General features: G+C 38.4%; 2 protein-coding genes across 4 annotated transcripts in view; one reads left to right on the plus strand and one right to left on the minus strand.

Annotated features, from left to right (window-relative positions):
- LOC136444409 (uncharacterized bromodomain-containing protein 10-like) overlaps positions 1 to 5,957 on the minus strand; it is a 29,412-nt gene extending 23,455 nt beyond the window's left edge. Inside the window, exons 1-4 of one of the 2 annotated variants that reach the window (XM_066441952.1) lie at positions 5,828 to 5,957; positions 3,985 to 4,934; positions 1,259 to 1,378; positions 575 to 721 (exon numbers count right to left, since the gene is read on the minus strand). In XM_066441952.1, the coding sequence (XP_066298049.1) occupies positions 575 to 721; positions 1,259 to 1,378; positions 3,985 to 4,838 (1,121 nt within the window). In that variant the 5' untranslated portion in view covers positions 4,839 to 4,934; positions 5,828 to 5,957. Of the gene's footprint in view, positions 1 to 574; positions 722 to 1,258; positions 1,379 to 3,984; positions 4,935 to 5,817 lie in introns of both variants that reach the window. The other variant, XM_066441953.1, reaches the window with a different exon arrangement.
- Positions 5,958 to 6,328: 371 nt separating this feature from the next.
- On the plus strand, positions 6,329 to 23,253 carry LOC136444410 (zinc finger Ran-binding domain-containing protein 2-like). 2 transcript variants are annotated; one of them, XM_066441954.1, is made up of 10 exons: positions 6,329 to 6,442; positions 6,599 to 6,716; positions 9,202 to 9,254; positions 9,784 to 9,892; positions 10,845 to 10,927; positions 11,266 to 11,342; positions 12,010 to 12,159; positions 16,614 to 16,786; positions 18,725 to 18,841; positions 20,180 to 23,253. In XM_066441954.1, exons 1-10 carry the CDS (start codon positions 6,370 to 6,372, stop codon positions 20,199 to 20,201), a joined length of 975 nt encoding a protein of 324 aa, XP_066298051.1. In that variant the 5' UTR covers positions 6,329 to 6,369; the 3' UTR covers positions 20,202 to 23,253. The 2 variants fall into 2 exon arrangements, with proteins under 2 accessions (XP_066298051.1, XP_066298052.1); XM_066441955.1 differs by having other exon boundaries at positions 6,331 to 6,442; positions 6,604 to 6,716.

Here is a 23,253-nt window from a genome sequence, read left to right on the forward strand (position 1 = left end):
TACAGTAGTCCGGAAACACACCCACACAGACACACCCAAAACTATATCTCCATTTTTCATGGAGATAATTTTCACAACATTTTAGCAATTATTTGTAAGTTGCAGGCCTCTAGCTAGTGCATTTTAGCGTAATGGGCCGCCACATTATCATTTGTGAAAAGTACCATGCTAAATTACTACAAATATGCTTATTTTTCTAGCATAATGCCCCCTTTCACACTCCCCCAGATTAGTTGCTTCGCTACCTGGTGATTACCATTATGTTAATCCTGACTAGAAGTAGAAGTTGTAGAACCATGAGTTAGACATGTATGTGTACTGTAGCCAACTGTCCTTTTTGATAGTAGATCTTTGTATGAGAATTCATATAATTATTTTCAATCCCAAAGCATTTGCAAGTTTTCAAAATTTTCATGTTCGTGTGCTAAAAAGAGGCTTTTTATGAATTTGATGTCATAGAAATCATAAATTGATTCTCCTGCGACCATGTTGGCAGGTGATTGGATTATCGTTAAGCAGTGTGGTTTACTGACTTAAAATCATTATGATACAGAATATACAGATTTCAACTAACTTGGACAGTAGAGCCAACTTTTGCTCCAGGACTTTCTCCATCTTCTGTGCCTGTTTAGAGACGTAGTGGTTTATCCCGTTGTACCGGTAACAGTTCTCCAGCACGCGGCGCATGTCTCCCACAAACTCCGTAATACTGCTGTACTCACTACGGGAACAAAATGTTGTGGTCAGATGTTGTACATGTTGAGGTAGCACTAAACAAATGATCCAATCTATCCCACATCTGCTTGGAGATCAGACTTTCTGGTTTATCAACAATCGTCATGCGTCAGTTCTAGTATTGCTACCAGCTTTTGAAGCCTAATGTTTTGTTGAACATGATACAATGTATCTCAAGACAGTATTAAAAACAAATTTGTATTGTTCTTGCTGGGTTTTTCAAATGGTGTTGCCTAAGTTTGCATATTTCAGCTATGATTATAGTATGAAACCAAAATACAAGTTTTTCTGAAAACAATTCTTATTGAACAGCAATGAGTCATAGTATTATCAAACCAACATACATGCACACATGTGCACCAAGTATGAGCAGTTTTCCTGTTGTTAGTGAACAGTACACCATCAAAAATCATTCTTCAGGCTTGAGGTTTTTGTTGGGTAAACCGCTAATGCCATGCTGTCATTGGTTGAACTGGTAATTGTGGTAGACAGTCAGGTTTGATGAACTGAGTTTAACCTGTACCTGTTGTGGAACTTGTCCTTGATCTTGCGCAGCCACATTGGCTGTTTGATCCTGTCATGATAGTCCCACAGGTTCTCTCCCTCCACGTCTACTGGGTCCAGGAACGGCCACGAGATGTTCCTACAAGTTACAAGTCATGCTTTGTAATGACTTCAAGAACAATCTTGTCAACATATAGTTAGCTATGAATTTATCATTATCATTATCTTGTCGTGACAGTCTCACAGGTGCTCACGGCCTTCTCCATTCCTCTCTTAATCCTTCATATTGCACTGGGCAGGAAGAATTTTTCATACATGAAAATATTCTACATAGGCTGGTCCCTGGGAATTTGACAAATTTGTATGCTGCATTTTGCTGCACTATATGATTGTAAGTTATATAATTTTAGGTTCCTATCTACATGTTGATAATACATGTACACAACCAAATAGATTTTCTGCTGACATTTTTGCAACTTTTAGACTACTTCCCTAAAGGCTTAGACAATAAATAGTGAACTTTTCTGCTTATTTCAGTCCCAAACATGACAGTCAACAAAGACTACATGTGTTCAGAATTCCGTGGAAGATTTGTGAAAAGGTACTCTCCAAGCAGAGGTTGAATGGGCAGATCGTCACCGTTTTATCATATGCCGTCATTTTTTGTCGCTAGCCTAGCGACAAAAAATGATGGCACATGATAAAACGGTGACGATCTGCCCATTCAACCTCTGCTTGGAGAGTAGTGAAAAGGTTCATGTCACACAGCGGCATGGTCATCAGTAGTAGAGTCCAGTAATGGTCTGTACAGTATTCTTGCCACAAGGTCACAAAGACTTACAATGCAACAAGGAAGGACTAGAAAGGCAACATTTGCACGAGCAAATACAGAATATTTTGCCCATTTCCCTTCCCATGCAAAAAGCGACTGTTTTAAAATCACCCCTATGCGAAAATGGAGCATTCCAAAATAACGTTTAACTATTATAAAGTAAGGGCATTGTAATGAGCATTGTAAATATCAACGCCGTCCAGGCTAACGTTTGCATGTCTACAGTGTTGGTATTTGAATAAAAATTGAATTGAAGACCAGTCAGAAATGGATCTCTCCCAATTTGAAACCCTATGCATGGATGGGCTCTTCCGTCCAGGCACCCATATTCATATTATCGATATCTCCACTCAAAGAATTGACCTTTTTAATAATTAACCACGTCCAAAATTGAATATTGTAAAATGTCCCCCACATACAAGATTGGACTCTTCCAGCGGCGTATGGAGTCGGACCAACAAGTATCATGCAAATTTCAGAATGTAAACAATTACTGTAGAATATTGCTGAAGATCTAGATCTCGTCTGCGGAAGAATTTCCACAATCCGAGAGTCCAGACAATTTTGCATTACGTAGAGAGCAGTTCTCCTGAACCAACTCAGGTTTTGGAAAAGTTTCACAAATTTCTGCTGGACGTACCGCAAATTTCGTTAAGAATTTTCGCGTACGTGTGGAAAATTTCCGCGTTGAAAATTCGAAATGGAGAATTTATTTATAGGTTCAAAATATCAAAGTAATTTTATCATCAAAATTTTTCTCCCTTGGGAATAGACTTGAGTCCCTTGGGAATCAACTTGTTATTTTGTTTTTTTAAATTTCAAAAATCCACAAAATTTTTTGGGAGTGAAACTTTAGATTCGTAAACCTTCAATTCCCTTCGAATCAACTAATTTGCATATTTTAACATGCAAATGATCAAAATTACAGGCAAACTTTTCCCCTGCATGGGTGTGGACAGGGTGTGGTGTGGTTTGGTGTGTGCTATTCCCAAGGGACTCAAGTCTATTCCCAAGGGAGAAAAATTTTGATGATAAAATTACTTTGATATTTTGAACTTATAAATAAATTCTCAATTTCAAATTTTCCACGCGGAAATTTTCCACGCATACGCGAAAATTCTTAACGCGAACAAAACCCCAACCCCTTTCCTATAATGAAAGTACCCAATCATGCCAAAAGTGTGAATGGGGTTCCTGGAATATTTGTTCAATGTACCCCCATAGGAAATTTCAGGTCATTAATTGGCTGTAATTCCAGAGCACAGAAGGCCCAAATGTACGTTTTTGGTCCGAAAATAGTCGAAAAACCTTGATAAATTATTGGTTTAAAGGCATTTATCGAAAATCTGAAAAAAAGTCTGGGGGTATGCACTCACTCTACCTGCATACCAAATTTCAGCTTATGTGGCCCGGGGACGACCGAGATGAATCAATTTGAAGATTTGACAGGAGGAGGGGGAGGAGATCGAAAGAAACATGACCAAAGACAGTATATTTTGACCATACTTATAGTATGGGCAAAATATAATTAGTACATTAAACCCTGAGTAGGGTAGATATAGGCTAAAGGTTGCTGAAATGTACTAACTAGTACAGGGTCATGTATGAAATATGAAATTTTGCAAAAAGATTACAACATGGAATGGTCTAATATTGTTAGCAATCATACCATATTCTAATTTAATGAATCCAATATAACCTTAAACCCACTGTATGATTGCTGGAATCATTGCAAAGTTTTGCCTATCGCTGCTGTTTAAAAAAAAGCCTAAATCACTGCATGTGCTGATGTCATTTAGAGTTTATTGTTTAGTGTGGACATGATGTCCGTCCATCGTTGTCAATGAGTCACCCTTCAGTGTGGACATAACAAGTATATAAAGTAATGGATATTGACGAGGGCTGCCACTTACTTGTGATGGTCGACCATGATCTCCCGTAGAACACGATAACCCTGCTGCAGCTCATGGCTCCAATTCCGCACCTCTTCTGTGCTCTTGAACTCGGACTTGAACTGCTTTTTGGTTGGTGTGTCCGATCTGCCCCCCTCGTTAGGTACGTGTTGATCTACAGCTCTCTTAACAATCTTACTGTTTGATAATGCATCGTGTAATCCAACAACATCCACAACCTCTTTTTCTCCCTGTCCACCTATCCCTTTTCCATTCTCATCTGTGCTGTCAACTTTTCCCACCATTTCCATTGCAGATCTAGAGCTGGTGCCATTTCCTACTACTCTCCTTGAAACCTCTTGGTAACATGTAGATCTATCATAGTCAGACCCTTCGGTCTTTGCTAGTTCAGTCTGCTTTACAATATGGTTAACACACAGGTTGCCATCTAGGCCCTCTTTGTTTGACTTAATACCAGTAATACTAGTAGAGTCTGAAACTACATGTAGTTCTACATCATTCAGGACTGGTTCTCTATCATTCTGGATTTGTTCTACAATGTTCTGGCCGTGTTGCTCATCAACAGCATTATCTGATTTACAGATTGTTTTACAAGCACCAAAGCCACCAATGGTGTTATCTTCAGTGCACTGGACTTGACCTTTGTCAGCTGACAGTCGTTCATCAGTGGCACTTTTAAAGGAGTGCATGTCAGCTGTTGAACAGTTCTCCAACCCTGAACATGACTGGAGATTGTCCTGGGATTGCCGTGAGGGCTGGCTATCGAGAATGTCCTTTGCCCTAGACCTCAAAACTGCATCTGTTTTTCCCGGGGATGTGGGGGCCTGTCCCGACGGCATCGATGGGGAAAACATATCCTAAGTTATACTTATAGTTGATAGACCTGTTTTTCATTCATCAACTTGCCTGGTTGGAAGTTGTCCACTGTGAACCTCTCAGAGACTGGAAGCCTGAAATAAAAGATGCACCATGATGATCACCATGCATGTAAGGTGTGGCAGTTTGTTTGGCCCAGAACCCAGAGGTCCTGGGTTCGAATCCCCTGACATTCCCGGTATTGACATTGCACTTGACACAAATTTCCTCACTACACTTATCAGGTGAAAATTAGTACCTAGCTTCGGCTATAGTAAAGGGATGTCCATCCGGTAGGACATTAAATGGAAGTCCAATGTTTGACGAGAGCCACACGTTCAGCATGTTCAAGAACCTACAACACTTGACGAAATGAGCTGGGTTCTTGGTGTGAGTGGATCAAATAAATCAGTCCGGATATGCAGCTTGTACTGTTCAGTACAAAACTGGAGTGTTACGCCATGAGGCAGTTTACCGGGTATGCAATACAAACGAACAAACAAGTCAAACCAATCATAATGGTTAAAAGTTAGTCTCCAAGCAGATGTCCGGGTGGATTATAATTCATAACGTTTTGTGACTGCTGGGCTTCTCTGACAGGCATCAGAAAAGGCTACAATATTGGACCTCAACGTCTGCTTGGAGATAACAAAAAAATTGTGTTTCATGAAAACAAATTCCCGGCTTAGTTCCCGGGATAATCCATGGTCAAATACGTCGATGGCTTTGGAATGATTTGTTTGTAACAAAAGGTGGCAATTTTGAAACTTAGGGACGTTTGCAGGCCAACTTGCTAGTTACCGATGACGCAAAACACAGGTAGGACAGCAAACGTCGGCATACGTGTAAATACAATTATGTTAACATAAAACTAGTAACTCATGTGATGAGGGCAGTTATACTGTTAACAATATATATCAAGCTAAGATTGGAATGACTCTATTTTTATCAAGGGTTTCACACAAACGGAACCAGTACCTACACTCACCTCAGCACAGGCTACCACCGCGTTTTGGTTAGTCATGTATATGCAAAAGAGCTACATGCAAATTTCCAGTGCCACAGTATGTTACAATTTAATTTTTATTGACCTCAACCCCCGAACGAGACTTTATGTCCAATTGTCATGCAATATACCGCAATCAACGTACTACCTTGTGTGTCAGTGTGCTACTTTCCTGCCTATAACATTTTAATCAAAAATAAGATTGTTTTGTGTCTATGGATATCTGCATGACTGTGACTGGATGAATGCGACCGCCTGTCAGACACATCACATGACACTAGTCGTCTCTGATTGGATGATTAGAAGATCTAATTAGTCTAAATCTCGCGAGAGGTCAGTAAAACATTTAGGCGCCTACTGCAGATGTTTTTTGTCCCTGCAAATAAAGCCATTACATTTCTCGTGTATGGCTGTATCCGAGGAAAATAAGACAGCTACAGTCTCAGAGACATAATAGATTGAAAATATTGATATTTCTACTCCACCAACTATGATAAAAGTGCAAAAATAGTCTAATTTTATTTATGCATCCACAGGTACCGAAGAGACAACACAGCGGTACTCTATTTAATAATTGGGAAAGGAACCTCAAACCAGGTAACGTTAGTTATAACGCTCTATAGTTTTAGCAGGTCGCGATTGATAGATGTGTCATAATTCTACACCTTCTATTGATTTTGGACTTCTGTGTAAATAAAAGCGTTGTCCTGAAATCAAGTATTAGTACTATTACAGTTGTGAGATTTGTTTCAGTCCAGGAGACGCCCAGAGTAGCCATGTCGTCGTCAGGTGGTGTACAAGGTGCGACAAAGGACGCGGGAGGGAAGGCGTTCAAGGCCAGTGATGGTGACTGGATCTGCTCCGATCCTCAGTAAGTCTGCTCTGCTGCTGACATAAGTCTCACACCAACACGATATTTCCTGTCTGCCTCGTTTCGTCATTTCACTGGTCCAGCACTAGTACTATTAACGTTACTCTTTAGCATTGAAAAGGGTTAAATTATACGGAAAACATCGTACTGGCTTTAAATGTAGATCTTGACAGTCAAAAACCAGTCAAGTTCAACCACAGAGCCCTCGACCACCCCCACAAACCCAATAAGCTAGTTCGGAGTTGCTACTACGCATGTGCAGTGTCAAAGGTGAAGGCCCCCGGCTTGAAACAGTCCCGTCTCGACATTGTCTTGATTTGCATAACAACGCCCCAAGGGGTTTTGTTCACGTCTCGGGGGCCTTCACCTTTGACACTGCACATGCGTAGTAGGAACTCCGAACTAGCTTATATGACAGTCAGCTGAAGTAGAGATGGATAAGGAGCAGTTTAAACTTGAGAAAAACTCCTACCTAATTTATCCAAAGAAGTTCGACTCGACTCTATAAAAGAAACAAGAGTTCAGAAACCTCAAATCTCCATGACTATATAACGTTGGTTAACATAAAATCGCCATTTTCCTATAATGGTTGATTGAAATCAATCTGGCAGAACAATAAACCATCCTTTTTTCTGTTATTCAGTCAGTATCATGTATTACCTTTGCACTAATGCTATATATGTTAGATTTTCTCTCTAGTCGTGCTGACACCATAATATTTCAACTTGAAACTACCGTCGGCCACACGCAGAATGACAGTGCTCTTGGACAGGTGCGAACATTATTCCGGAAGAGAAGATTCGTCATTTATATATGCCGCTAATTAGCTTTCATACACTAGCTGTTGTGCCCATCTTGACTTGAAGAGAGTGCCAAGGTCATATAAACGTGACCAAAGAAAAATAAATACACGACAAAACGGCCGTACCACACACATCAGGCCTTCAGTAACAACCCGTTTGTTGAGTAGGTAGAGCTTCACTCAAAGTCGACATCCACTGTCATGGCAACGTGTACATTATTCATGGAAAGTTAGCTGGATGCCGTATAGCAATGGTAATGATACTATGTCCATGTGTTCCTTGTTGTGTTAGGAGCAAACTTTGAGGAAAATATCGTCCTCAGTCCACTATCACGTGCAACAATTAGACAAAAAAGTGTTCCTCACAAACCTTTGTCATCTGCTTGACAATAGGATTCTGGGTAATAATATGGCGGCGGGAAAATACACGTGCCGTAGGTTTTAGCAACAAAGAGGAGTTTCGATGATTGATCACACTTAGAATCCAGTTACAGGTTAGCAAAAGAGATTGTAATAAGTTGTCTTGTAAATAATTGTGTTTAGCAGGAAGCGGATGTGACATTTGTCTTATAAACCAACAAACAGCCATGTTGTGTGATTCTCCCACGAAGCCCAGAGAGTCTCAAACTCTGTCAATAAGGGACGGAGTGTTTTTGACGTCGCCAACTTCTAATGCATAGTTATCAAAGCTTTTCAACCAGTGTTCTGAATACGTAAGTCTATCCGGTTTGCATTGCTGGCGTTATAACTGATTTTGCATCTGGCACATATCCCTAAAATACGCCGTTTCTAAAAATGGCGAATTTAAATACCCCGCGAATTTATGTTAACCAATGTTATATTGCAAATTAGACCTACATTTGCATAATTTATGTTCAACTATGTTCACTGTCACATAACTTCCAAATGCCACAAGTATGAAATTCCAGTTATCTACTATGTGGAATTACAATATTTTCTTATTAATTATTCAAATTAGGTCTTCATTTGCATAACTTTTATCTACCGATGTCCCTTTATAAAGTTTATTACTAAGTTACATATGTTGCATAATTTGCACTTCATTGTGTACATCTCTGTCCAAGCTACCTGCATATTGAATAACATGGAAATCTGTCGTTCCTTTGTTCAGTTATTCTCCTTGGAAGATTTTGACAGAAATGCCAATGCAGTTCAGTGTCACATACTAGGGGGCCCAAAATTGACCCTGACCTTTGTTGTCCCAATACCTACCCACATACCAAATATCTTTACAATCCATCCAGACATTCTTGAGTTATATATATGCTGACTACAAGCATCCGGACACACACGCAAACACGCTCAAAACAATATCTCCATGAAAAAATCACCATTTTTCATGGAGATAATGATAAGATTTTACTACTGATTGACTACTGTTTTTCTCTGGAACTGCAGTGTTATCTCACATAGGCTTAATGTGCTGCTGTCATAATTTTTGGTGACGCTTTGAAACAGATGATTCAAGAAGGGATTGCAATAATGAATTTTCATGATTTTTGTTACAAAAAAGTTCGCAAAATAGTTAAATGGCTGATCTTACCTTCGACATTCCTGCAGTGGCATTTTCTTCATCTTTATCAAGTAAGAGCATTCATTCAGTTTTATGAAGTGTATGTGAATAATATGTTGTGTGAAAGACATCTTATTTATCATCTGTAGGTGTGGAAACATGAACTTCGCCCGACGGACGTCCTGCAACAGATGTGGCAAAGGTGTGTGGGACGCTTCCGAAGTTCAAATGATAAATCATTGAATGACTCTTTTTTTTTGGCCAGGCTGCATAAACGTTATAACTTATAGATTGTGAGAAAATGTATTTGTAAAGTGAGCAGGGGAATTTAGGCATAAAAAGTCTTCAACCTTCCTCAACTGCTATTAAAATTTAAATGAACATCAATGATTGACACTATTGTGCAGGGCTTGACTAAGAAACACCACTGCATATGCAGGTTAGTGCAGGTAAATTGGAACTGTACAGCCAATGTGGCTGTGCATGGGGGTGCAGCACCCATTCCCCCCAATCTTTAGAAAAAGCCATAAGACCCACCTGGCAAATATGACAACTTATTCAAGTTATTGGCATTCCCATACAGCAGAGTAGATACTGGGTAATGTTTCTCATCAACACAGGCATTAACTATGATCAAGAATCCTGTCCCAAATTTTATCAGCCCCCTGAGTGGTTTCCGTTGTCTGTGCATGTACATAAATGGATGATTATTTTGTTCCCTTAACTCACAGACAAAGATTCCAAGGCCAAGGTTATCCGGACCGGAGGCGTTGAGATTGGAAAGGCTGCAGCAGAGAAAAGTAAAGGGTTGTTCAGTGCTGATGACTGGCAGTGTAAAACGTAAGCCTGATTTCTTTACTATTTTCCTTGATGATTTTCAAGTCAAGTACAAGTCCATATTCAAGTTCATGTTTTCTGGACATTATGTTATTACAAACATGTTGGCCATAAACTACGCCATTTTTGAAGCAACTGAAAATCAGGCTTAAGTTTAACCATTGCCTCTATGGAGAATCTTCTGACACATCTTTCCTCCAATCTCTGTCACTGAAATTATCATATGTCACAGTAAGTCTGATCTCCATAAGACAAAAACTGTTTTGTTGATAATATATTCCATCATACATGTATGTACGTAGTAACAAACATGTATTGAGCCTGGAGCTTTCATATCAGTGTACTCCAGTACTCAAAACTCCACATAAGCTGATATGTTAGATTTTGTGAAAGTGCTAGAAAGTTTTTATACACATACCATACATACATAATCATACTCTAACAAGTTGAAGCGTCTACAAAGTTTGGCCTCCAGTATTCTCGGTTACACATCATTTCTGTCAGGTCTTTTCCACTTAGACCAGTGTCTAATTCTATAATGCTCTTAGTTTTCATACAACAACAAAATTTGATTTCTGGGTAAAAGTTGAAGGCATATTCTTGACAACACAAATTACCACAAGTCATGTAAGAACTGCTAATGCCAATGAATGTGTACGGTTTTGCCTTTAGGCTTTGACAAATTGCCAATAAACTTGATCTGTAATTTCAAAATTCTAAACAAGTAAATCAATGCACAAACTGTTTTATCCTGATGCTAGTATAAGACAACACTTTAGAAAAGTAGTGTCTACCTCTTTTATGTAATCCTACTTAAAAATCTAATGCACCACAGTCAAATATTAAGTGCATTTTTTGTGCCCTGTTCACCCTTAATATTTTGCAGTCTGTGCTTATTTGAAATGAATTGTTTCTCCAATGGATGGAGGATTGACCGTGTTTACTGTCCCTGTAGGTGTGGAAACGTGAACTGGGCCAGGAGGAATGAGTGTAACATGTGCAAGGCACCAAAATATGGCAAGATGGAAGAGCGAACAGGTGAGTTCAAAACAAAAATAATGGATGTTTGGTAGTGAATGATTTTCCTGTTTCCACGTGATATAGCCTATAGAGAACACGGAATTCTGCTATCGCCCTACTCTGCTGCTGTGCTCTTCACTGTGATGGTAAAAATGGATCCCAAAATACATTTTGAAAATGATATTCCCCCCAGTGTTTCACTGTTTCATTGTTTATGCTACTTCCTATAAGTGTTGAAACTGTCAGTATTATGTAGTTAGAACATCAAAGGCAAATCAAATGCTAGAGATTTAGGCCCCGATTCTGTACTCAGAGCTGCCGACTGTTAAAAAGCATATCTTGTTCACATTTTGCAGGCTATGGAGGGGGTTATAACGAACGTGAGGATGTGGAGTATGTGGAGAGAGAAGAGTCAGATGGAGAGTATGATGAGGTAACTTAATGTTTCAGTTCACTCTTAATGTTGATCTGTTTCTATTGAGCTTAGTATTATTAGATATCCTGGATAGTTTTTTGATGATAGAAGTACCTTAAAACAGGCGACGCTAAAATTCTGAACTGACAGTCTAATTCCAGAAATTCTTGATTTAGATTTGGGTGATGTTACATCATTATGCAGAACACCAATAAGTAAAGGGAAAACATCAGAATACAAAGTCATGTATAACGTACAGTTTGCCCAAGTTCTGTCTAAGGTTTCCCGAATTCTGGAGGATTCTGTAGAAGGAGCCATGTCCATGGAGACATCTAATTGTTACATAGATATTGGTGATCTTTTGTTACATCATACTTGTAGACATCTATTCATTTGGTCATTGTACTTGAAAATTTAAAGTTAAGTTTTCTGCATTATTCAGTCAGTCTTGAATCATAGTGTCACCTGTTTAAGTCAAATCTGAACAAAGTCAGAATCATTTGTGTACAGCCATGGAAAAGAGTATTCATTGGAATCTGTCCATTTGCAGACATGATCATATACAATGCACTGGACATATGCATGTGTCTTATGTTTCTATAACAATGAGATGCTTGATATCTGAATAACATTTCAAAGTTTATATGATGTGTTTTGTTGGTAAAATATCTTGGCCTCTTTGTAGTTTGGACGAAAGAAGAAGAAATTCAGAGGTTCGATTAGCAAAGCTTCGACACCTCCCAAGCAAGAAACAAGAGAGAAGGAAGAGAAGGAGGAGGTGGAGGAGGAGGAGGAGGAGGGAGATGTCTCCAAATATGACTTGGATTCTGATGAGGTGGGAAAGACTGTAGCGCTGTGTAACACATTGTCCTTACATAATTTCATCTGGTTGGAAAAATGACTGCATAACAAGTTTCTTTATTCACAACCAGGGTCCCTGATACTGTCTACAATCAACATCCAACAGTGCTGACTGGTACTATTCCACTGTGCAGCTAGGTGTCGCTTCTAACCTTAAAATATAGGACAATATTTTATATTTGGGACGACGTACCAAAGAATTTTAAAATGGTACATTTTACTTCTATCCCCAGCACCCAGCATTTATGTGAGAGTATTTAGTAAGTAGAAGTAGAACACATAGTGCAGGGTTCCACAAGTTTTGAAAACTTCATTGTCCCAATAGGGCCATATGGTATTACATGTACATGTAGATGTAGATTAACACAATATCTCATGTGGTTTTCAGTGGGCACTTTTGCAGATGCTGTGAGGAAGGCTTTAAAAGGGGTTCTGGTTATTCTGGTGCTAAGTATTGAAACAGGTGATACAAAGCATCCTGGAGGAAAGTAGAGTTTGTTTGGTATGTGAATTGCAAAAAGTAAAAAATGGGACACATTTCTTTTTCTACTGTTTGAATGACAGACCTATGTACAGTAAACACTCTTTGATTGAAAAAGGCCTCAGCGACTAAGCGCAACTGACTTAGAGCTGTTTTTGTCTGCAAATTTGCACCTTTCTAAGGTTTTGGTTACTTGAAAATCCACATCAGATGAAAAACCAAATCACAGGCATTATCTTGTTGGATATTATTGCTTTAATAGAGGAAGCTAGTACATACCTCACCGGAGTTCCGGATGTTAGGTGATGATGATGATGAAGGAATCTGTTTTCTCCTGAAAAGCGGTTGCGAATCTACTTTGGACCATGCAGTAAGGGAAATTTTCAACTTTCAGGGCTCGAAATAGTTGTGCTCCCAAAATTGGAGCTGTGCACCTAATTTTTGACTGTGGTTGCACCAGTGCACCTAGAATAGTTTTGTATGCTATAGGGTAAAGCCTATAAAGGTACTATTGTACGCTAGTATTCAGGATATTTTTGAAATTTACCATGTTAGAGTCCATTCCAAGTCACCGCGAGGGTTGTTATTGTCATAATTTAGAACTATTTTCAAGTTATTGTTATTATTTGTGTAAGAGATTTGATACTTTTGAAATATTTTGAATGCGATTTCAACTTTCTAAATATTTCCTAAGTTTTCTAAAACTTTAGAAATATTCATGATGTAGAATATGATATTTACAATTTGGTTTCTAAATAATGGTAACAGCATTCTACCATTATTTACAATTTTTTACAATTTCTTACCATTTTCTACCATTATTTGAAACATCTCTATAAATAGGTCAGAGGGCTGGGAAGAAAGCAATTCACACATCCTTGCGAAGTTTAGGGAAGAATGCTTTCCACAAAGGACCGAGCGGTGTCCTGCAGTGAAGTCTAAAGATGTACAAAGGCAGACAGAAGGGCCAGATTAGCACCTACTTTTATTGGGGCAATCACCATTCTACCATTGTTAACCATTTTCTACCATTTCTTGTTAATATTTCTAAAAGTTAAATAATCACATAGTAGATGTTTAGAAATTATTACAAATAAAGAGGTTTTTGTGCAGTTACTTTCAAAATATTTTTAAATTATCTAATTAAATTCAAATAAATTCATATTTTTGTATTTGATCTTTTAGAAAAATTTAGAACTATTGTCAGTCAGATATTCTTTTATCAGAAACATTTCAAAATGATTACAAATATTATTATTAAACCCTCGCGGTGACTCGGAATGGACTCTAGTGTCAGAAAAACCTTTTGTTGTACTTTATTTGATGTATTACTAGTAAGTTAGTATTACTTGTTAAGAATTTGAAGAGAGACAGAAGCATTTACATGTTGTAACTTTGTAATTATGTTTTGCTGACATTCTACTTTATTTTATGTTGTGCACTCCAAATTCTTTCTGTGTACCTTATTTTTAGGGTAGGTGCACCTATTCCCAAAAGTGAATTTCAAGCCCTGTGTTTGCTGGCGTACAAGCGCCAAAAATGATTTTCTGGCCATCAGGCTACAAAATGTATGCCATAATAAGTAATATGTATTGTTATGAGTACCGGTACGTTTATTTTTTTTTGCCTCAAAATCCACCCGGTACTTTCTTATTTTAGACGGTACGTTTTTTTTGAAAAATTGAGACTTTGCTAACCATGCAGGAAAAAAGAAGTAAAATCTTGAGTTAAAGAATTCTCTGCCTATATTTCCCTGGTATTTTTGCTCGTAATTCGCTATTTTTTGGCCTATTGTGTTGACTTTCTCGCCGCTTTGACGGCCTTGTGAAAAGTATCCTTGCGGCACTCGTAACAAATTGGTCGATATCGCTAAGGTGCGACTTGACAGTCTCTGTTTACATCAAAGCACACTGATCAAAAAACGTGTGGAGTAGAGAGCACGCCTGCACGGGGAATGATAATTTCCTGACTACTATCCGTAGTATCGGCAGCGTGGCGGAAGAATAATTTGTTCCCAGAAGACATGTAACACGTAAAAACAACAATGATAACTTAACTTCCCTTGTGATATGTGTTTTGAGGCCACAAAATCTCTAAAACAGCAGAAATTTATCCGATATGATTCGGTAAACACGGCTCGAAACATGGCCGCCACTCTCTGCCACTGTAAGGCTTGGCGACAGTAAAACTAGCAGCATATTGCGTAGCGCGGATACCGATCTTTATAATGATACCGTAAACGCATGGAAATATTATATTTTGGGGCAATGACGGACACAGAAGGCCATATTTTTTTTCAATGGGTTCATTTTTTAAAATGAATGTAAGATTTTCCCAATTTAGCGGTTAATCGTGGGTTTCTAGTGTCAACATGTAATCGGTAACTTCTTAGTATTTGCGGTCTGTGACGTTGAGCTACTTTTACAGTCGATCTCTGTTCAATATTGTGGGATCTACCGTGGGAACTCAAAATCCGAGCGTCTCACAATAACTTTGTTTTCGACGCTATGGAGCAAAAGTTTATAGACATGATTTTTTTGGGGAGGGACTACATGTTCATATTTGTGGGTTTTTTTGTGTGATGTCTTTAGATTTAATATGATGAGGTACATTTAAGTACTGCAGCTATCTGATGATTTTTGTTATATGTCACTGATTGTCAGTAATAGTAAAATGATATAATAATTTTCTTTGATCACTTGCTTCAAGTTCCAAGTAGAAAATGCATGTATCATGTACATTTTCACTTGTTGAATTTGAAAGCACCGTGGCCCCCGGTTAGGGTCATAGTGGGGAACCTATGACCAATTTTTCAACATTACTATTATATTTTACGAAGAGGCGAGGAAGTTCATGATTTGAACTAGATAATTGTACAGTTGTTCAATATCTATATACTTAATAATAATAGGTATGGTCCTGAGGCATAATTGAATAGATATAAGTTATAACCTACCTGCTTACATGTATTATCTTATTTCCCTTGGACAGTTGTACATGTATGGACACAGTTTACCTAACCTCGACTGTCAATTTTTGAAATTCTCCTGGCGAGTACTTTTATTCCAGGGGGTACTTATATTAGATTTTGAATGATTTGTCTGGGGGGGTACTTCTATTTTAGGGGGTACTTCTATTTGAGAGGTGAGGGTAATGTAAGGATATGTACAAAATTGTAATACCAATTATGTTATACCAACAATTCACAAATTTTCACAGACAGTGACATTGGCAATAGCGATGGTGCTTGGCCCCCAAATCAGCAGATTTTATTGATTTTTAGCTAGCTTAGATTAATATCAAATGAAATCAAAGAAAAATGAGAAAAAAATGCCCTAAATTTACTTTTTTGTGTGTGTGTAAAAATGGTGACAGCCCAATCGAGTAAGCGGACGGAAACGTGCACTGACTCAATGGGAACTTCTATTGGCCCCAGGCCATCGGGTCCATGACTTGTTGAGAGGACCATGCTGCAGTTTATCTGCACTAGCACAGCTGTGTGGCCCAAGGGCTGAGGAAAGGCAGATGGGTGCTGCCCTATTGTATGGTGTATGAAGGAGCTTGAAATACCAAAATTGGAGCTGTGCACCCAATTTTTTACTGTGGGTGCACCTGTGGATTTACTTGTTTTTTTAGGCCAAATATGTAAAGGTATAATTATAATTGTACATTTGTATACAGCATATTCTTGACATTTGTTTCAGAAAAAATAATGAAACCTATGTTGTCTTATTTACATGCATGTTGTGCACCCAATTGTTTTCAGACCACCTACATCTCTAATTTACATGTACAATGTAGGTCACTAGGTGCACCTGTGCACCTTTTCTGAACAATTAATTTTTAGCCCTGTACCTTAACCATTGCTTTACATTGTACTTGTAACATGCACATATACATGTGCCACCGGCTCATGGAAATCTTTTCTTACAAATTCCTTGCTTTAGGAAGAAGATGATGCAGACCTGTCCAAGTATCAGTTGTCAAGTGACGAGGAAAACTCGCCTGATAAAGGGAGCCGCCATTCAAGCTCTGGTTCCAGCTCCCGCTCCAGTCGTTCTAGGTCGTCCAGTTCTGGCTCCAGGTCTGGGAGTTCCAGCTCCGCCCAATCACGGTCCAGGTAACATGGTAGAATGGTATGGTAACTGAAAAGGTCGTTATCACCTGTCCTTACTTCTTCATTCTCTGTAATGGCTTTTAGAGAAGGTCTAATGTATGTTTGTATTGCGCATGTAAGATGGTTGAGGCACATTCATATTGCTATTTAATATAATCTATAATGGTAATCAACCTCCCTACTAGGGAAGCTTTTGGACACCAAATTCATATTGGTTACAGGGTTAGGGAGCTCGGAGAAGGTTAACACAAGAGGTACATGTACATATTGTATGGACCACATGCAAGTAGATACTAGTAGTGGGCTGTGCCGAAATGAGAGACATTCGCAAAGTAGCTTAAACCAGCACAAATGTTGCCAATTTGTCGCCTGAAATATTGCACACTCAAATAATTCACACAAAATGGCGCAAAGCAGTGCAAATCTCGGATGAATTTGGATGAATTTTAATCATTCTACATTTGTATTTATGCCAATGGCAAAATGAATTTCTGAAGTTACACAAAGTGTATATCAATACAATGTACCTCTGCTTGTTTAAATTTTGTCACTTACTCTGTTGTGAAGTACTAGCATACTCCATTAAGGCATTTCATGGTAAAACAGTTATACTCCAAGGTACTTTCACTTCCAACAGAATATTAGTAGACTTGCAAGCATTCTAGTCATTTCTGGTGATCATGTCCCGTTTGTAACCCTGTGTCCTTACGTACTTGGGTCAGTTAGTCCGCACACTCGGAAATCAAGCTTGTTGTTTCTGACTTGGGGAGAAGAGACGCTCTGTCTTATTCATGTAGAGCGTTACCTAGAGCAGCCTGATTCCGAGTATCATTTTTACTACTATTCTAAAATAAAGCTACTGTGCATTGTCAGTCATATAGCTGTTACAGACTTTACAGTATATCAAAAAGTTGTCGTCTATATAACAGGAGGCTGATTGTTCTTGCAGCATTTGTAACCCATTTCTCTAATTATAACTTCAGTGCACTTGTCCCACTGCTGCTCATATTTGGCTGGCATTGCCACCAATGATGTATAAAAGGTCCTGTTGTCCTGTTTTGAAGACAGTTTTCTCATCCTTAGGCTGTCTGTCGAAAAGGTCCACACTGAGCAATGTGCTCGCTCTACTAAACCTTTCATTAATTTCTAGCCATGAATGAATGGCCTCCCTGTGGTTGTCTGTTACCACACTGATTTTGTCCTCCTGACCTGGGGTCATCTTTGATGCTCTCTCTGCCCTACTGAAAGCAGCAATCCACTTGTCTTATAGTTGATTAGAAAGTGTGTCCTCGCCAAGTCAGTTATCCTCTTTTTAGGGAAATACTTCATCACAGCTCTTGTTTCTTGTACATCCATTTTATGTTGTCCTCAGTTGGTAATGAACTGATTGAAAGTAAATTATCATAACTAATTAATAAAAACTGTTCTAATTCTGTGAACATTGATATAAGACTTGACAATGCACAGTAATATGCTGACAGGAGATGGAATCTGTAATACATCATCCAAAATGTATATTTTGACTTCATTTGTAGTACACTGGAAAAACATATTATAATCGTGTCTAATGGTATAGAAATCATTCCAGGTTGCAACTCCCATTGCAATTTCAGAATATGAAGATGGACATGGAAAACCAGGTCATCTGCAATGTACTGTCATGTAGCAAGAGCATGTTGTGGTCCAGGGGCAGCTGCCATGATCACCCGAGATGACCACAATTGCTTGCTGTAAATTCTAGAAATGGCATGAAAAGGGTGTGAGCATTGTTGTCTGGATGGATGTTTAGAGACTCCATTTTTCATTTGGTATGGCCCTTTATGATAGATGATTGCCTCATTACTGACATCAGTAATTTTGTAGGAGCACATTAAATGGATTTATGTTGTCACCTTTTTTGCAAGTTTGTGGGTTTGCATGTGTTTTTTGTGTAAATTTCAGGTCCAGGTCCAAACGTCCAGGGAAGCGACACCACTCGCAGTCTCGCTCTCGGTCAGGGAGCAGAAAACGCAATCGGCGCAACAGTGACTCTGGATCTCGTTCCAGCTCTGGGGAAAGGTTTGGGTCTAAATGTTAAGCAGGAGATAAGCAGCTTGATTAGCAAGTAATAGATTATAAATTACTAAGATGTTAAGCATGTCTATGCTTTGGCAGGTGTTCCATTTATGTAATAGATCTGTCTTCCATAAAGTAACTTTTCCATATCACAACAGTATTGTGATGTAACTTCATGAAGTTGCAGCTGTAGTCTTAAAGTCTTACACAATACACTAATTGCCCAATACAATACGTAATATGTGCTACCTGGGCAGAGATTAGCCCTGATATGACTGTTCTGGCCCTGTCTGCACTTGACAGTAAGGACCGACCTTCCAAAGGACTTGCACTGAACATTGGAATAAGGATGCTATACTACATTGAATTCACAAACTTACATGTAGGTGTCTGGGATGGCTCCAACATGTACATGTACATGTAGCTAGCTAGCCTCATCTGACAGTCTCTCTGACAAACCTAGTGTCACTAACTGTATCTACTGCTCCAAGGATTATGGAGCATAAATAAGAAATGAATGAGTTGTACAATATTTTGCTGTGATACTGCAAGCCCAGAGGAGAAGTCTGAACTATTGAGAATGATTTCTGTGTCAGCACCCTGCTTGAGGATGTTTCATCAGTGATATTCCCTTCAAGCAGCTTTGCAAATGGTGTAAAATGGCGTCAGGAGCTGGGCAGGCATCCAAGTTTACATACTAATTCAAAATATTGGAGATTTTTGCCATTTAATCTATTGTCATGAATGTTCACATGGTTTCCTTAAAGATACTTTCTGTTCACCATTTGAACAGTTGAAATTTTGTGATGACTGTACATGACTGTGTATATTCAACTTTACCTTCAAGATTTTGCAGTAATGTATAATGTGTATATATGTGTGTGTGTGTCATACTTTGTTCACCTTGAGATGAGGATATCATGTAGCCTGAATCATGGCAACCGAGAGAACCCACTACCATATGGGAACTACAATAAAGCTATATACTGTATTACATTTTCCAAAGTTGAAAATAAATTTGTTAGACATCCTTTTTGCCCCTCCCTTAAATTTGGGCATGCAGCATCAGGTTTTGGCATGACAAATGATGTTGTATTTTCCATTGTCCTCAGGAAATTTGTTAAAATTTGCTCCTACACGTATGTAAACACATTATTTTGGTCAATGACATCATTTGCTTTTAGTACCATTTTTACTCTCCCCAACCTTACCTTTACGATTTAGTTATCTCTTTTTTTCTGGAAAATGCATAAGTTGCCTTTTAGTTTTATATTTTGCAAACTTTGACTATTGAGTATGAAATTAGGATAACAACTTTTGAATTGTCCATTTTCTTTGCAGACGTTCTTCATCTAGCTCCTAGCTCTCATTCAAGCTGCCACAGTCGTCTCCCAAGTGGACAGTCTGCACGCAGGGGTTTTGTTGTGTTGTTGTTGTTGTTGGCCCTCCCAGGCTGGGTAGGTGAGGGAAGCCTGAAAGGTAGGGATGTTTGTTTGTATTACATGTATGTACACCTGAAATTGGCAGTACTGTCATGGTCGGGGATTGGGTACATGTTCAATGTGCTCTTGCACCAAACACTTGGCCTCAGAATGAAGCCTTGGTGCCCTGTGGACAGGTCTCGTCTCAGTATTCAGAAGAAAGAGAAGCAGAAGAGCCAAGACCCAGGAAACACCTGTGTCAGTCACTGTAATAACTACAGAAAAAAATTCAGAAACTTGAATATAATCAATCATATCTCCATTATTAATTGTACAGTTTTATGTATCACTGGAAAGCATATTTGATAACTTCACAATGATACATACCATATTTGTCATCATAAATTCAAAGGTTGAACACCAGAGCTGACGATGCGAGTTTCTCATGAAACAAAGTGCTGAAATTGCCCTTCAACATTGTGTCTGTCGTTGGCTGGGGAATTTTTAAACTTTTTTTTGCAGCCACTCACAAAATTAGTCATGGACCAGGTGTTCATTGCACAAAAGTGTGGTCATAACAAAAAAGGTACGATTATAAATGAAAATATACAACCTTCAAGTGGTCTAAGACACCGAATGCTGATCATTAAATCACAGTGGATATATGATGAAGATACATTTTGGAATTTTTTAAAGTTGCCTAACGGAAGTAGCCCTGTTGCTCATCCCACGAATGTATGATCATAGCAAACAGGGTATCATGATAAAGGGCATTCCAGTGACGAAAGTGATAATGGAGATATGATTAATGAATTTCAGAACTTATTTGTTGAGTGCAAAAATTTCTCCCTCTTAATTAATTATATGCAGGAGTGGAATATAACAGTTTTTTATAATGGATGAGCCAAACCAAAGTTGATAAATCTACACTTCCAGGCTAAGAGTATGCTCAGTTCCAAATATTACAGATCAATTGGACAATATTTTAGATGCATCCTGAGTCTCAAACCACATAATCCTTAAGAAATCACAAGATTTTGTCCACTCCATTTTCTGGTCTATGCATAGCAGGGCTCTAAACACTGGGCGCATCATGACTAGTGTACGCCCAACTGTTTTTACTGTGTGCACCTAGATATTTGTGTTGGGTACATAAAGGTACTATATTGTACACTAGTATTTGGCATATTGTTGACATTAAAGGATCAGAAAAAATACATTAAAGTTGATAGTAATATCTGTTTCAATTGTAAAGTTAGCTGTAGAGTTTCAGATTTAAGCTCTGAAGAGAGGCAGTAAGGTTGTAATCAGGTTTGTCCTATGTTGTGCACCCAAGTTTTTAGGTTAGGTGGACCAGTGCACCTATTGTCATGAATGAATTTCGGCCCCTGCATACACATGAAAAGGAATTGGAAGGAATTGGCTGTTATGAAAGTGTCCATTCAGAAGTTTGTTTAGATCCTACCAGTTAGGCTGTGACAGAGTGACATGTGTATGTATGAGGGTTAGGCTATAACTCTTGCAGGTTAAGCATTAAGTACACAATCAATGATTTCGACTAGAAATGAATCCTTGACTTTATATTTAGTCCCATCAGTGATGAAGATTAACAGTGATGTACTGTATACAATGTGCATTCTGTAGAATAACTTGGCATCTTAACTATACATTTTTCTCCTGTTATGCACATGGTTTGGGCTTGATATGAACAGAGGACTAGGTATCCGGAGTCTAGGTTGTGAAATATCTCAAAGCAAAGCATTATGCACATATACCTACATTGTATTTGTATACGTGTACGTATCTAGAGAGAAAATACATTAGTATGAAATGGCTTTTTGTTATGTACCATATAGACACTCAGCGAATGTTAGATCCAAACCTGGTGAATTTCAAATAGGCACTATGTCTATACTAATTGTGTAACTTCCACAAGTACTGTCCAGCATGTGCTATTTTTGCCATATCCTAGCTTTATGTACATAGTCCAATCAAGCATTGAATTAGTCATTGTGAATGTTGCATGTACTGTATTTCCACCACAGAAGTATTGACATCCTTTTACTTTACCTGAAGCTGTATTGACTTGGCCTAAATACAATGAATACAATGTAAACCATTTTCCACTTCAGTGTGAATGAATGAGACATCCACAGTGAAGGTGCAAGCATCAATCCTTATGTTATTTTAATCTTATATATATCAACATTACATAATGTAGTCATCTGACTCTGGGATAATCCGGGGCACTCTTGATGTGTGATGTTCTGTACATCTATTGTGCATGTATCAGTACAAAGATGATCTTCATACTATTTCATCACACATCATGTAAGTGGCAGACAATTTCCTGACACCAATTCAGGCAATGCCCAACCCTGACTTTCTCTGCATTGCCCTGCATATAGTTTCAGGTGCATGTAAGGTAAATATCCCAGCTCACATTGAGCAGACCTTCTATGACATAAGCAAAGTTGTACATGCACGACTGTCTAGAAAGGAACCAATGTTGCTTAGAAAATTTGTAATCTCTAAAGGCAGTCCCTCAGAAAGTCAGGGCAGTCGGGAAGATGCCAGAATTGTCATCTGAATATGATGAAATACAAGGAAATATGCACATGTACATCCACTAACTACAATGAACAGGACAAACAAGTTCAGGGAGGTCAGGAAATTTCCAGAATAGCTGGAGAAATTACAAATTTGACCTACATGTACCATTGGAAAAACATTGTTAAATTCTGTAGCGGAGTTGTTTACCTTTGGGTATTGTGATGATCTATTGATTGGTTGAGATGGGATTATATAGATGTACTTTGTAGTTAATTATCAATGCAGAAGTTGTATCAATGTAAATTATTGTGCAACATGCATGCATGACATTTTGACCAGCCAACCTAAGATTCTTTCTGATCTATTTTTTTGCTCCTTATCTACATGCCTTCACATGAATTCACATGTTTTTCTATAACAAGCTTGTTCAAGCTATTTAAA

Source organism: Branchiostoma lanceolatum, chromosome 11 (assembly GCF_035083965.1).
Source record: "Branchiostoma lanceolatum isolate klBraLanc5 chromosome 11, klBraLanc5.hap2, whole genome shotgun sequence".
Classification (NCBI taxonomy): Eukaryota; Metazoa; Chordata; class Leptocardii; order Amphioxiformes; family Branchiostomatidae; genus Branchiostoma; species Branchiostoma lanceolatum.

Coding starts and splice junctions, on each gene's coding strand:
- LOC136444410 (XM_066441954.1), top strand. CDS start 6,370: ATGCATCCACAGGTACCGAAGAGACAACACAGCGGTACTCTATTTAAT. Junction 9,893..10,844: donor GATGACTGGCAGTGTAAAAC/GTAAGCCTGATT, acceptor CTGTCCCTGTAG/GTGTGGAAACGTGAACTGGG. Junction 11,343..12,009: donor CAGATGGAGAGTATGATGAG/GTAACTTAATGT, acceptor GCCTCTTTGTAG/TTTGGACGAAAGAAGAAGAA.